This window comes from Agelaius phoeniceus, chromosome 1, assembly GCF_051311805.1.
Source record: "Agelaius phoeniceus isolate bAgePho1 chromosome 1, bAgePho1.hap1, whole genome shotgun sequence".
Lineage (NCBI taxonomy): Eukaryota > Metazoa > Chordata > Aves > Passeriformes > Icteridae > Agelaius > Agelaius phoeniceus.
The window spans coordinates 110,250,210-110,264,483 of record NC_135265.1 but is presented as its reverse complement, the minus strand read 5'-3'; the positions used below and the strand labels follow the sequence as shown (position 1 = coordinate 110,264,483).

The window sequence follows — 14,274 nt, the reverse complement described above, 5'->3', positions numbered from 1 at the left end:
GTTGTAAGGGGTATTTTCATGTGAGAGAAGACCTTGTTCAGTTCCATTCTAACTTCCCTTTCTTTGGTAAGAGCATCCTCACTAACAACAAGGGTGCTGTAAGGTCACTCTGTTTGCACTTGCTTCACATGGTATCAAATATTTAAATGCTCATTAATTCAAAGAACAGGGGTGTGTGAGAATGACCCTTGTGCTCCTTGTTCAGGACATGTCCTTGAGATCTGTTACAGCTTGTTTACCTGCTGTAGTAGGGACTTCATCTGCCCCAGGTGACAGCCATTTATCCAAAATGCAGGAAGCTCAACTACTAACCAATTCCACTGCCACCACCTAGAAAGGGGTATTTGAAGCATTTTTTTAACCCATCTGACACTAAGTGTAATTTGCTTGCTTGCTTTAAGGGATGCCTGAAAAACCTCACAGAGAATCCTGACTGGTATGGTTTGGTTTGTTTGCATTAGGAAAAAATATTTTATTCTGGTCAGACAGAGTATAGGGAGCTCCAAGTTACCAGGACTATGAAAAATGAAATATTTGTATGGATTTGTATTTCATCTCTCCCACCTCATTTCCACAAAACCAAGGTAGAATGGATGACAAGGAAACTTTTTGTTAATAGATCTATTATTTTCACAGTACTTCTCTTGAGGTTCTGATTCAAAAAGGGTGGGAGAGGTTTCCTGTCTTTTCTGCTGTTGCAAAAATCAAGCTTGCTGTTACAGAAGTGTAACACATTTGATATTTATTTGATAAATAACAAAACAGGGCACACAGGAAATCTGTCCTTCAGCACTAGCTGTGCCACTGACAGGTATGTGATAGATCAGGTGAGATGCATCACCTGGCAGATGCAATTTGGTTCCATCAGAAAGCTGATGCTGTAAGTACGTAATCCCTTCTAGTTGGAAGCTCTGCTTTAAGGCTTATTTTCAAGAAAGAAGTAATTGGTAATACTCAGGGGATAATAACAATAGTGACAATAATGAAGTAAATCTGCCTTAGAGAGCTTTCTTATAAGGGAAAGAAATCTAGGGAAGCAAGGAAGGCACCAGCTTGACTTAAGTGAGTGGCAAGAGAAGGCGGAAAAAAACCCACCCAGCTGGGATGGAGGTTGTCCTGAGCTGTCACAGCTCTGCCCCTGGTACCCAGCTCAGGGTTTGTGCCCTCCTGCTGTGCCAGTGCCATGTCGCAGCCACTCAGCTACTCCCAGCAGCTCAGTGTCTGCCACTATCCCATATCCCACAGCTTTTTGGGAGGCTGGATTCAAGGCCTGAGGGAGATCCATCAGCTGGTACCAGCACTGTCTGCTCAAACTCCTGCTCTCCCCCAGGGTTTAAACTTCAGCCACGCTCCAAAGATCTTGGGTAATCATTAGCCAGGGAATCAATGCTGTTTTTGCGTAATCATTGTGAGGTGATATCTCTGAGTTCTATTTGCTCTAGCAAATAACAGATAACAGATCTAAGAGAAATAGTCTGATGAAACACTTGAAACGTAGGTCAAAAACCAGCTTGAAGGTGGGGTGGGAAGGCTATAAACCCTCCTGCTTCCCCAGCACCCATAGAACAAACTTTGCCATGTGGTTTTCCCCCAGCATGTCCACAGCACCTTCTGGATGCACTCCTAACATGGCTAAAGACACTTTCTGTTACATATTTCAAGGAAATGAGTTTCAGGGCAATTTTAAAACCAGTGCTATCACTCCATACACATCAGTATCTAACAGAAAATAATGAACTAAGCAGGGGAACATCTGCTCAGTGTGAAGATGTCCCTCTCTCCCTTGGCTTCCCTAACAAATACAAGATAATGTTAGAAGTTTGACCGTTTGGCATATAAAAAAATTTGCCTAGAATCACATAAAAAGACAATTTTCAGCTGTGGGCCCCACTGTCATGCCCCCTTTCATTATAGCCTCCGTGGCTCCACGAATGGGTCACTGTAAAAATGAGGATAATTTCCCTACATACCAGCCCCACACAACAGGGATCAGATATCCAGCTCTGCATTTGATTTTTGGCTGCCAGGGTGCTGAGCAATATGACGTGGTGGGGAGACCTGACCACCTGAAGTGCTGGCTCCTGGGGTGAGGCCACAAGGAGAAACTGGGAGCTGGTGACTGCAAACCACTTTGTGTGGTTCAGGAGTCACACTGGCTACATTTGTGGAGTTGTTCCTTGGCAGCGACTCTCACTAGTCACACCAGAGGCATGGGCACTGGGCATGGCTTATTGGGCAATCAGGGCCCTGCCCCACATAATTTTTTTATTCAGTGATTGCTGTCTATGCAGGGAAAGCAGAACACCATTTCTCCTCATACAGTCATCTTAATCCATCATTTTGCCCCAGGTGAGTGCTGTCCTGTTACAACTTGACACCGAGCCCCTCCTGGATCATGCCAAAAGTCCTTGTCATCCAGTATCCCATCTTTGTAGCAGCAGCCACCCAAAGATGCCTGTGGAAGAAGGTTTTCCTAACAGGGCTCTCAGCTTTTCCCATGTCTAGAAGCAATTTTTGCATGCTTAGTAACTCCCAGTGCCTTGCTTCTCCATGCACGTGGGCCTTGGAAAGCTACCTTGAAACAGTGCAAACTCTATGTGCTTTGAAAGCCTGCATGAGCAGCAGGCAGAGGCCAACCTTTCTGCACATAAGGTAAGGACAGATGGCTGTCAATGCACTCTGAGCTCCCTGGAAGCTCAAAGGCCACCAGGAAGAAGGGGCCAGCAGAGGAGATAGCAGGCACCACCAGCTCCACCACTGCAGTGCACACTGAAGGAGGGATGCATTTTTGAGATGCCTCAAGGCCATAAACAGTTATCACTCTCCTAGGGAGAGCAGCTGATTTACTTAACTTTTTAAAAACTGACTTACTGCTGATAACCCTGACAAGCTTTAAACCTTTGATGGTGGACTATGGGCAAATTCCCAGGAAAGAATGGAGTCTGGAAAAGATTGTACTGTCTTGCAAAGTCTAATTTAGCTCCAACTAGATACTGAGGGATGACACAGAAATACTTCCTTGTGGGTATGCAGGACACAAGCTGCATCCTTGTTGTGGCAGGCTGGCTCGGACTCATGGAGTCCAACATACTTACCAAGATTCACAGGTAACATAAATCACAGAAAGCAGCATGGATCTAATCCCTGTCATGCTGGCATTTCAGCATAAGTGTGCTCCATTATTGTTAGATAAGAAAATTACAGACTTTGCTTTCCTTTTGAAGTCACAACAAGGCATCTCTCACAAAGATAAGTGTCTGGGGCTAGTCCCCCTCTCGAGGTTATCTAGTAGTCAGATGCTAACCAGGAACTTCCATTAATTTGGGTCTGTACATTCCTCCCACCAGACTCTATCGTTTACAAAACACAGCTCCATTAGAAGTGAGTGACTTAATCTGATGGATGTTCTGCCAGCATTAACACATGCTGATATGCTGATAGCAGCTGCAGCCTTGGTACAAGTCTAAGTCAAATAATGGAAACTCGCTTTTACCGAATCTATTCAAACAGACTCCTTACAAGCAGATCTGTGAAAGAAGTTTATACACAAACATTACACTCTTACCTCTTCTCCTGCATGTTAACTACTGCATGTTTTAATGTTATAAAACAGACTGTTCCAGACACATTGTCTGGAAGCACAAACTGATTTAAAGGTCTGACTCAAAGCCCAGTAAATTTACGGCGGGGATGCTGTTCTCTTGCATCAAGTTAGTACAGAATTTAGTGCACTTAACCACAAGGAAGAATTCACATTTTTGTCAGAATCTTTAAGTTATAGCAGGACACCAACGTTTTTACCTCTGCATCTTTCAGATATTCCTTGAGGCTGTTTGGGAAATCTCAGTCCTCATTCTATCTTTAAACTCTTTATTTGCAGTAGGAAAACCAGTGTTTTCACTGGGGTAGCTGTTTGAATGAAGAATTAAAAAATACAGTAGAGTTCTTTATTTTAAGATTGCATAAACCCACAAAGATACTCTATCAGAAAGTCAGAAGAGTGGTGACCACTTGGAATTGCAGCCTTGCTCAGAAATAAATATGTGTATTTTAAAAACGTAGTGTAAGAGATAAATAACCAATAGGTCTGAGCAAGCAGGGAGTCTGATATGTTTGAAAATTCAACTCCACTAAACATAATGGCCCAGCTGTCACAGTTGAGCACAGCCATGGTTCCCAGTTTATGTATTTATGTTTTTGAAGCAACTTTTACTATTAGTACAACTAAACACACTGAGAGCATTTCCAGTCAAAGGCAGAAGACATCAGTGGAAAACATAACACTGCAGCTGCAGGAAAACTCCAGGAGATGGAGACAACCTGAAAGTTCTGCAGGTCCACGGGCTTCGCAGTACCTTATGACCAACTTGCTGATTTTACAGGTATGAGACAAACACACTACCTATGCCTCATCTAAATACTTCTACTCTGAGAAAACACAAGGAGTGTAAGGCATTTTTTCCTGTATAAAATTAACTTCAGAACGTTCCAAACAGCATACAAATATTTACATGTGCATATATATATATACATACTGCCAAACAGTGCAGTACCACCTCTTGCTTTTACCACATAAACTTCAAGGAAAGCAAAGTAAGCTCAAATATTGCAGACCTAAAGAGAGCTTCCTGTTACCTTGTCACAGCCAAGGGAAGCTGTCATTACACAGCACTATACCAGCCACTTGAGCTCTGGTACTGAAACTAGTGGAACCTCACACACACAAGGCTGACTTCTATGTCTGTGAGTTCCAGAACCAATTCCAAATACCAAATTGCACCTGTAAATCAGATCCTACAGATGTCCAAGGGCTATAAACTTTGCTGACAAAGCCACTGACTGAATCTCTGGCTCTAAGGCTAAGGTAAGCCTTGGCTGTTTCTCATAAGTTAAATAAAGCGAAAAATGTGCATGATGCAAATGCTTACTTGTCCATGTCAGTGTAGACCCACACCAAGTAATGGAACTTTTAGACTAAGGTAATGAAAAATTGAAGTTCTCAGCTTTTTTGCAGATTGCTCTCTTTAACAGCTGTGGTAACATGCAAGTATTGATTGCTTAAGTTACAAATTCTGATAACCTGAAATTGTGACATCCCTTCAGGAGATCAACACACCACTGCTCTGAAGGCAGACTAGCTTTGGTGGCCTGGGCTTCTCAGAAAGATTTTTTACAAGGTTCAGGAGGAGCTACCATGGCCCATAACACAACGGCAAACACACAATGAGAAACTGATTGCCCTCACAGGAGGACTTCAGATACACTCAATAGCAGTTCAAAAACTTTACTTGTGCTTTGCAGGCTTCTATCCATCACTAGACTGGAGACTTTTTTCCTGTTTTCCCGTAATTATGCAGCTCTAGTTATGTGGCATTATTCACTATCTGTATAATAACAAGCAATAAAAAACACCAGCAAACCAGGAGAAAAAAGTATTTCCCACATCTTTCCATTTCAAAGGCCAGTGTAACACGACACCAGATTTCCTTACTTGCTTCGTGGTCATACAATCCATATTTATACAAACTAGTGCAAATGAGTACATGTCATTCTGGAAGCTCCAGCAAATTTGGATCTCATGGAAAAGCCCGAGGCAGGATGCATGCAGACAGAAGGGTGCTGGACACTGCCACCCCTGTACGGAGCCAGACTATGAGCGAGTGTACTGCACTGTGCTGTATTTGGTGACCCTGGAAGTCTTGCTCAGTGTGGCACTGGCAGGAGATGGCCCTTGTGAGTCAGAGCCCATCAACTTAAGTGGGGAGTCTGTGATCAGAACATGCTCTTGCCTTCCTGAGCTGGCACTTGTTGCCTGTTCAGCTCTGCTCTGCAGCCCCGAGGCTGTCACCACCCTTTCATTCCGCACCGTGCTGTGTTCCTCTATCGCAGTGGGGAAGCTGAGTGAGCCCTGCTCTGCAGCAGGCACAAGGACCCTCTCTCGCTCCCTCACCACAACATACTGAGAGTCAGGAAGATCCTGAACTCTCAGGGCTCCTGGCCCTGCACCTGCTGACTTCACCATCCTTTCTGTAACCACCACGTTACTTTTGTGTGGCAAATCAGGGATTTTCACCATGCCCTGAATGCTCGATGCAGGTGCCAGCACCCTCTCTGTCACCACTATGTTCTCCTTAAACTGGGGGTCTAAAAAGACTGGGGCTGAGCAGGCAGGAGCCCCCACAGAATAGGATGTTTCTGTCACTGTGACATTGCTCTCTGCGTGGCCTGTGGGGAGGTGCTGGGCACTGTGCTGCCCAGAATGGGATGATGAAAAGGTTGTTTCTGTGACCACCTCCTTGGACAGGGTGCTTTCTCCTGTGCTACTGCCTGTGTGCACGGGTGGGATGGACTGGAAACCACTGCCTGAGGCAAAGGCTTGTTCAGAGGTGGAAGCATTTTTCTGATGTAAGGACTGTGACTTTGCTTCACTAAGACCAAAACCTGATTCATTCTTGTAGCCACCGTCTTTCATGTTGATCTGTCTACCTATACATATTTCTGCTAGAGTCTTAAACTTGTCTCCTAAATCATCAAGAAAATGGTCATCAAGATCCCCCTCAATAAAACTGCAGCAGCCAACGGAGCCGTGAGGGGAGCCTGATTCTCCCTGGGAATAAACCAGGAGACAGTCTTTGGCAGCTTGCTCTTCATCTTCTTCCGCAAAAGAGACAGCTTTCTGCAAACAGAAAACAAAAGCAAGCAAGAGTTCATTAATGCCAGCTCCAGACTTGGTAATTTTGAAAAATCAGAAATACTTGGACAATTCAACAAATTCAACAAAGGTTGAAATAAGAAATTGAACTGATCCCACAGAAACTGTCAACCAAGTGTGGGCTGTACCTAACATGCTTTTTTTTTGCTTTTTTGAAATTAGTCTGAACTTGACAGTACACTTGATGAGAAGAAAAATCCAAGCTTATATTTAAAGCCTTGGATACCATCACCACCTGCTGCTGTTCCTTCCAGTAAATGTGCCACTTGTGATACTGATCCACAATCATGAAGAAATTGTTTTAGTTTTAGTTCAATGAATGAACTTCACCTCTGACTAGGTTTTTGTGGGAGAATACCAAGACCATTTCTGAGAGTATCCTAACATTTAAACAAACATTTACTGAGTACATGCTGACATGTTTTCACCTACCATGGCCCTTTTCACTAGCACAGACTACAGGATCACATCCAAGATGCCCAATAGGACACAAAAAGTTAAATGGATTAGTAAAGCATGCATGCATAGTTCATCACATAAATTCTTAGGCTCTATGCAAGCTATCTGGTAACAAGGAGGGCTCACAAGTTCTGGCTACAGTGCTTATAGGGTCAGCTCAATCTGAAAGCAGTGTCTGCCATGGAGCTGCTGCGGTGCTGGCACAAATATCTATGTATGTGTCAGCATCAGCTCCAGTTCCAAAAGTGAAGAAAGCCAAATCCTCTGGGCCTGCTGAACCAGCTTTATCTAATATGGCTCCTGGCTTGTGCTCAGAACCACCTTTCTGCCACATTTGAAGTTCTGGACTGCAAATTAGCTCAGGAGTCTGTGTAACATGCTATGTATCCAGAACCCATTTGACCCTGCATGTTTATCTGCATTTGATCCTGAAAGTAGGCACACAACCCAAGATTCTGCCACAAAAATCAGCAGCTGAATCTATTTGGTTTGGTTACTTGTCTGTTTCCTCACCCCTAATCCCTAAATATTTTAGCCTCCCAGAAGTTGTATGGATACTGAGTATGACTTTCCTCCTGCAGACTTCATCAGGCAGTCATGTTTAAAGTTATGTCACAAAGAGTGGAAGAAAAGGAGATTGCTACTGTTGCATCTGTACACCCAGGAGACTAGTAGCTAGAGTACTCTGAGACATACAAGTACTTAAAGCTCAAATCCTTCCCTGGCCTGAGATGGTGATTGAAATCTGCAAAGCTACTGCCCTGCAAAACCACATCAGCTGCCAGTTGTAGGGTGTGAAGACGTTTTGTTTGTGCAGGTGATGGTGCATGGAAGTCAAACTTTCACTACAAGGAGCTCACCAGCCAAAGGACTAATGATGTGTGTAACATGAAGAGAAGTAGCTTCAACAAGTAGGAACAACCTACTGGCCAATGGTTAGGTCAGTAAAAAAAAAAAAAAAAGAAAGGGGATTGCAACATATGCCTCATACACTTTTGATGAATGGCCCTTTACCCAGGCTGCTGGGCAAACAGACAAGTCAGCACCACTCACTGCATCAGCTACTTTGAAAATACAGCCCCACCCACTGCTGTATGACATCTTCAGCTTATCTTTCAAAAACCTGCTCCGTGGTAAAGTTTGGAGCTGTGACTCATGATGAGTCACAGGTGCCTCCCTAGAGATCAGTTTCATGTTCTTAAGTCCCTGAAATTTAGATCACACAGTCTTTCTCAGGGCTTTTTCCCGGGCAAGGCACTCCTATGCTATTGCTAAATATTCTGGATCCCATCCACAAATATCTCCCTTGAGAGAAAGGTCTATTTGTGTGGCCTTGAAAGCATTCAGTGCTAGAAGACTGAACACTGTCACACTCCTAGTCCCACTCCAAGTGTGGCCAATCCAAAAATCCTTAATGTCCCCCAACTCCATGTGCACAGTATCAAGACTGTTAATACCTACATATCTACTCACCTCTGTCAGTCATAACATGATATTTCACAATGCTAAGTGCAATCATTAAAATACTATTATTTTTGGGTCATATGCTTACATCATTGAAGTAGTCTCTTAAGAATTCTTCATTCATGGCTCCAGCTGCTCCCACAGCAACTCCTCCTCCAGACATGACTGTCTTCCCATCCACACCTGCCATGCCCTCAGCTGCTCCAGCTGCCATGCCTCCATAGTCAGCAGCAGAAAGAAGATGCCTTTGCTCTTCCCACCTTTCCCTGGTAATGGTGCTGTGATGCTCTCCTACATGAGAGACAGAGCTGCCTGCTCCTATTAGAGCTTCTTCTCCACTCATTCCTGCTGCTGCTGCTGCTCCTGCTGCCGCTGCTGTTGTTCCTCCTTTCACGTTCCCAAGTGCAGTGGGTGGAATGAAGCTTAGCACTGGCTACATAAATAAGACAAATTAAGATGTGACATGAAAGCTTTGCTGTCTAGCACATGGAACTCACCAAACCAGCAGTGGGGCTGGGTGGGAACAGGGAGGGTGCTGCCTTATGACTTGTTTGAATTTGCACTTATACATGTTGCTGCAAAGAGTAAAAGGCCTCCTAAAACAGGGTGCAGCTTCCCCAGATGCATTGCCAAGAAGGTTTATGGAAATGTTTCTATAGATCATTGTTTTCTTGAAACTCAGAGGATTGAAAATGAAAACAAAACAAAACAAAACAAAAAACCCCACCAAAAAGAGGCTTGCAAAACTCGAGGGAGCCCAGCTGTTCCAAGAAAAACTCTGCCCAGCTTTCCTCAGACACTAAGTGGGGAAATATGCACTGCCTGCCACCTTTGTGGTACTGCCTGGCCCTTTTTTCCCCTAGCAGTTTGGCTTGTTAATTATCTTTTAACAAGAATTTGGTGTGAGCATTGGCCCTAAATCAGTCTTTTACCTTCTGTTTCTGTTATTGTGCAAAAGCATGTCAGTGTCATGCCCTTTTTTTGAAAATGTTGTTTTGTAGTGTAGCAACAAAGAGCAAATTTCTCTTGGTATTTACTGTTCCCTCTGCAGATTTGCACTTTTTCTGCCTTTTTCTTTTTTTACTAAGGAATTTCCTCTGTTTCAAAGAGAAAATTCACAGAGAAGTAATATAAAACAGCCTGAAACTTCAAATCAATGAAGGGAAGCTCAGCATTATAACCCATTATTTTGCTGTTTTATCATCATCCCAAAGGGGTGCAGAGCATTCCAGGCTTGCAAAAGCAAATGTTTCACTCTCTATTGGTTCAACACTTTTCCCACAGTGCTATCTTCTGCTCAGATATGATCAGCACTTGCTTGATTGCTTTCCTTGTATTTTGGGATTTAAGTGCTATGGTTGCTTTTTCTACAGCTGCTGGTGGAAGTCATCTCTCACACATCCTTTGCTGAGCCTCACAGGGTTAATTTTGATTAATGTTCATGTGTTGTTAAAATCAGCAATGTTGTAGAGCTTCAAAATATCCTCCTGTAGTATGGAAGAGGCCCCGGGTGCCAAACTGAACACTGGAATAGAAATCAGAGAGAAGGGGGGCTGTTAGGGATACATGCCTTCTCTTCAGGAGCTGCTCCTTCACTGTTCCACTGACGCAGCATCGCTTCACTGTGGTCTGGTATGTCAGCAAACGTCTTTGCTCCACCAAATCCCTTGGCTCCCAAGCCACCCGGGCACAGCAGCAGCAACAGTGGAACAACTACAGCGAAACAGAAGGTTGCAATTAACTGTGTGGTTATTAGGACCTTAGCATGCTTATAGCCCCTGTAAGTTTGGCCAGCTCCCATACCCAAATGTATTTTTAATGAGCTAGTGATCAGTATGAGGGCTGGCAAGGACTGAAGACAGGTTCCCAAATATTCAAGGCATTTCCTAAAAACATATGCTGAGGCCAGTTTCCAAGAGAGCAAACTGACAACTAACACATCAGGGTCTGGATCCTGCAGATGGCCACACATGTCTGTACCTGTACTTCTATCAAAGATCTCATATACCAATCCCAAGCCCTGGCTATCACTGTACAACCTCAGCATTTCTAACTCCTCCTCTTCTTTTACTGCCAGATAACAACGTGGCATCATGTAAATTCCACCTCACCACTCCTTTGACATGCCTAGAGTTGCCTGAGGGACTCAAAATAACCCAGTTTCAGAAGCAGAGAATATTATTCCTGTGGCATGAACTTTGTTTTATCACAATTAGATTGTTGCCAGCGCAAGCAATAAACTATTGGGAGCTTAAATGCAGCACTGCTACACCTGACCACAGCAGAATTACAAATATTCTTATTTTTCTTTTCTTTTATCTCACCAAAGAAGAATGTCACATGCTGCTCTGAGCAAGGCAGTGAATCTGCAGTGACAGAAAAGACAGTGGAGAATGTGCTGTGGTTTGAGTAGGAAGAGCTAGGGTTCACCTGGGGACATATCAGAATACCAAAAGTGTTCCTCACTGCTTCCCCACTAGTTATTTACTGCACCATAAACAAATATTAAAAGTTGTTGATATTAATTTTAAAATGCACAGCTTGAAATCCTTTGAGGGTGAAATGCTGATATTACCAAAATTAGCTGGGGATCTGCCATGACCACAAGACTAGGAGTTTACACAGAATGTATCAAGATGATAAAAACTGGGAGCTGGATTGTTTCTTTCCTGATGCTTTGCAGACCACATTACATTACATTACAGTGCCTCTGAGATAATATGAAACAATTACTTACGCAGCAGAAGTAAAAATGCCAAGATGATTAGGGCAATTGCTGCTGGTCCCAGACCCACTGACTTCGCTCCAACAAACCTCTCCTGGCACACACCATCACCTGTACACTCACAAACAGTCAGCTGCAGAGACTGTGGCAGAGCACAGCTGACCCCTTGGAAATCCTTTATTAGCATGGGAACTTCAGTTCTGCCCGGCTTCAGGTTTTGTGGTACCAGCTGTACGCTGGTGTCTGAGACAGAAGTGAGGGAGGTTAAAGAAAAAAAAAAAGACAAAGAGTGAGCAGAGAGAAAATGGACTCCTGTAAACTAACTAAAATACCACTGTTACAGTCTTCCAGCAAATCCTCTCCAGTAAAGCCCAGCCAATGTAATGGAATTAAGTTTAATTAGCTGCTGCTACAGTATATGTGCTTTTATTTTTATCAAGTAATTGATGATTTTGATCAAGTAATTATGCTGGTAAGTGAACAGCCATGCTCACTTGCAGCTTCAGATAATTGTGAAATTTCACATGACCAGAGACAGCACAGAAGTCAGCCCAATCACCTGTATAGCATCAACCATGTCATCTGGATAGATAAAGGCTGAACTCACAGAGAAGCAGCTTCAGTCTTGAGGAGATTAATCTGTTGTAGGCCACAGACAGAGATCAGGAGCCAACAAAACACCTGCTCCTGTGGCTATGTCATGTCAAGGACTAACTTAGGCAGAAGATCACAGACTGATTAAGGTTGGGAGGGACCACAGTGGGGCATCTCCACTGGGCCCAACCTCCGTGCTCAAGCACAGTCACCCTAAAGCACATGGCACAGGATTGCATCCAGACAGTTGTTGAATATCTCCAGTGAGGGAGACTCCACACCCTCTGTGGGCAGTCTGCTCCAATTGCAGAGTCACAGCACAGTAAAGAAGTTCCTCCTTGTATTCAGGTGGAAACTTCCTGAGCATCAGTTTCTGCCCATTGCCTCTTGTCCTATTGCTTGGCACCAGCAAGAAGAGCCTCGCTCCATCCTCTTGACACTCTCCCTTCATCAGATACTTATAGATGTTGATGAGGTCTCCTCTCAGTCATCTCTTCTCAAGGCTGAACAGGCCTAGCTAGCTCCCTCCGCCTGACCTCAGAAGAGAGATGCTCAAGTCCCAATTATCTTTGTTGCCCTCCACTGGATGCTCCAGGAATTCCACATCTCTCTTGTACCAAGGAGGCAGAACTGGACAGAGCACAGAACTGGACACAGCACTCCAGATGCAGCCTCACCAGGGCACAGGAGAGAGGCAGGATCACCTACCTCCCTTGACCTGCTGCTAACGCTCTTCCTAATGCACCCAGGACACCACGGACCTTTTGGCCACAAGGACACACTGCTGGCTTGCATACAGCTTGTCATCTACACTCAGGTAATGCATCACTGCATATTATCCACAAGAAAATGGGGATAGCTTGTTCCTAGCGTTATTCATGAAATCCTGGTCATCACACATGGGATATCAAGCCAGACAAAGATGGTCAAACTGAAGGAAGGCAACACACCCCAGAGGCCAGAGGACATGTCTGGACTTTTACAACCTTTAGAGTAAAGGGAGCAGAATGCAACATATGGTCTTAATGCCTGACTCCATATATAGGGTTGCTGTACTGTCTCACTCAGCCAAACTGTCAGTTTGACTGGAATGAATAAATTATGACCTTAGGACTTCAAAGAACTGAAAGTAATTTAAAAAAACATTTTCTTACCATTTCCGGATGTGATTATCCATTTTTCTGCTGTTCCTTCTGGCTCATCAATGACAGTAAAGCTGAAGGGATAACTGAAGGGGTAACCATCTAAATCATGAGCTGTAACATCAACTAATTTTGCATCTGAACACACAGTCCGCACAGGGTTCACAATAACTGGGCAGTTATCATTCTCATCTTTAACTTGAATAACGACTGTGCCAGTGATTGTTTTCCTTGGGGAATCTAAGAATTTAAAATATAAAAAATTAAATTGATTTGTGCACAAAAATTTATCTTAAAATAAAATTAAAAAAAAACCCCTAAATCTTAGTATCTTCCAAAATCCCAACACTGCTGAAGTAAGTTGAAAGAGATCTCCCTGGAGCTTATGACAGCAGTGCTTCATTCCTAATGTTAATAAATATATTGACAAGGTTCGTCTGAAGACAAGCTGGTTTATTACTTTAACTTGAAAAAAAAAAAATCCTGTATGGTTACACAGTAACATGTAGATTATAAATGAAGAATGCTATTTAGGTACAAGAGAAGTTCAGAGAGTCTTTCTTGCTTAGAAGTTGAGAAAACTTAGGACTACGTTTGATGATAGGCATATTGAGATACTGGCAATTCCCACCTTGCCAACATAGTTTCCTATCAGACCTATCTTTGAAAACTTTTATAAAAAGTTCACCTCCATCTAGTCAAAGGGGAGAAACAGATACCTTGGGAGCCCATTCCAAAAAGTGATTTGCCTGTGTCTCTCCTTTGAATACTGAGACTGCACTTGCTGCCTAACTTTAGAGATGGGTAGGTTAAACCAGCAACCCTTTTAGATAGGCAATTTGTGTGAAAACAAAACCCTCTCAACTTACCAGTAGTTACACCCAACATGGTGATAGTGTAGGTACCATTTACTACATGAGGTGATTCGTAATCAAGATTTTTAGCAAGTCGGATTTCACCTGTGACTGAGTCTACAGTGATCCAATTCGCTGCATCTTTTCCTTTCATGTATCTGATGAAAATAATGCAAAGATGGACAATCAAAGATTTAGGTATGGGTGCAGCACAGAAAGTACAATCAGGGAGCAAGACTGGAACAGGAGACAGAGCTGCACTGCTGGGCACTGTCCTCTTCCCCCCATCTGTTCTCACAGCAAAAGCTGAGCATTAGACACCCA

At 43.5% G+C, this 14,274-nt stretch overlaps 1 protein-coding gene across 1 annotated transcript in view; it reads right to left on the bottom strand.

The window, feature by feature from the left end:
- Nucleotides 1–5,270: 5,270 nt before the first annotated feature.
- LOC129125865 (desmoglein-2-like) overlaps nucleotides 5,271–14,274 on the bottom strand; it is a 22,080-nt gene continuing 13,076 nt past the window's right edge. The window contains exons 10-15 of the mRNA XM_077185125.1: nucleotides 13,966–14,108; nucleotides 13,109–13,336; nucleotides 11,373–11,603; nucleotides 10,202–10,348; nucleotides 8,724–9,064; nucleotides 5,271–6,676 (exon numbers count right to left, since the gene is read on the bottom strand). Coding sequence (XP_077041240.1) covers nucleotides 5,651–6,676; nucleotides 8,724–9,064; nucleotides 10,202–10,348; nucleotides 11,373–11,603; nucleotides 13,109–13,336; nucleotides 13,966–14,108 — 2,116 coding nt within the window. The 3' untranslated portion in view covers nucleotides 5,271–5,650. The remainder of the gene's footprint in view (nucleotides 6,677–8,723; nucleotides 9,065–10,201; nucleotides 10,349–11,372; nucleotides 11,604–13,108; nucleotides 13,337–13,965; nucleotides 14,109–14,274) is intronic.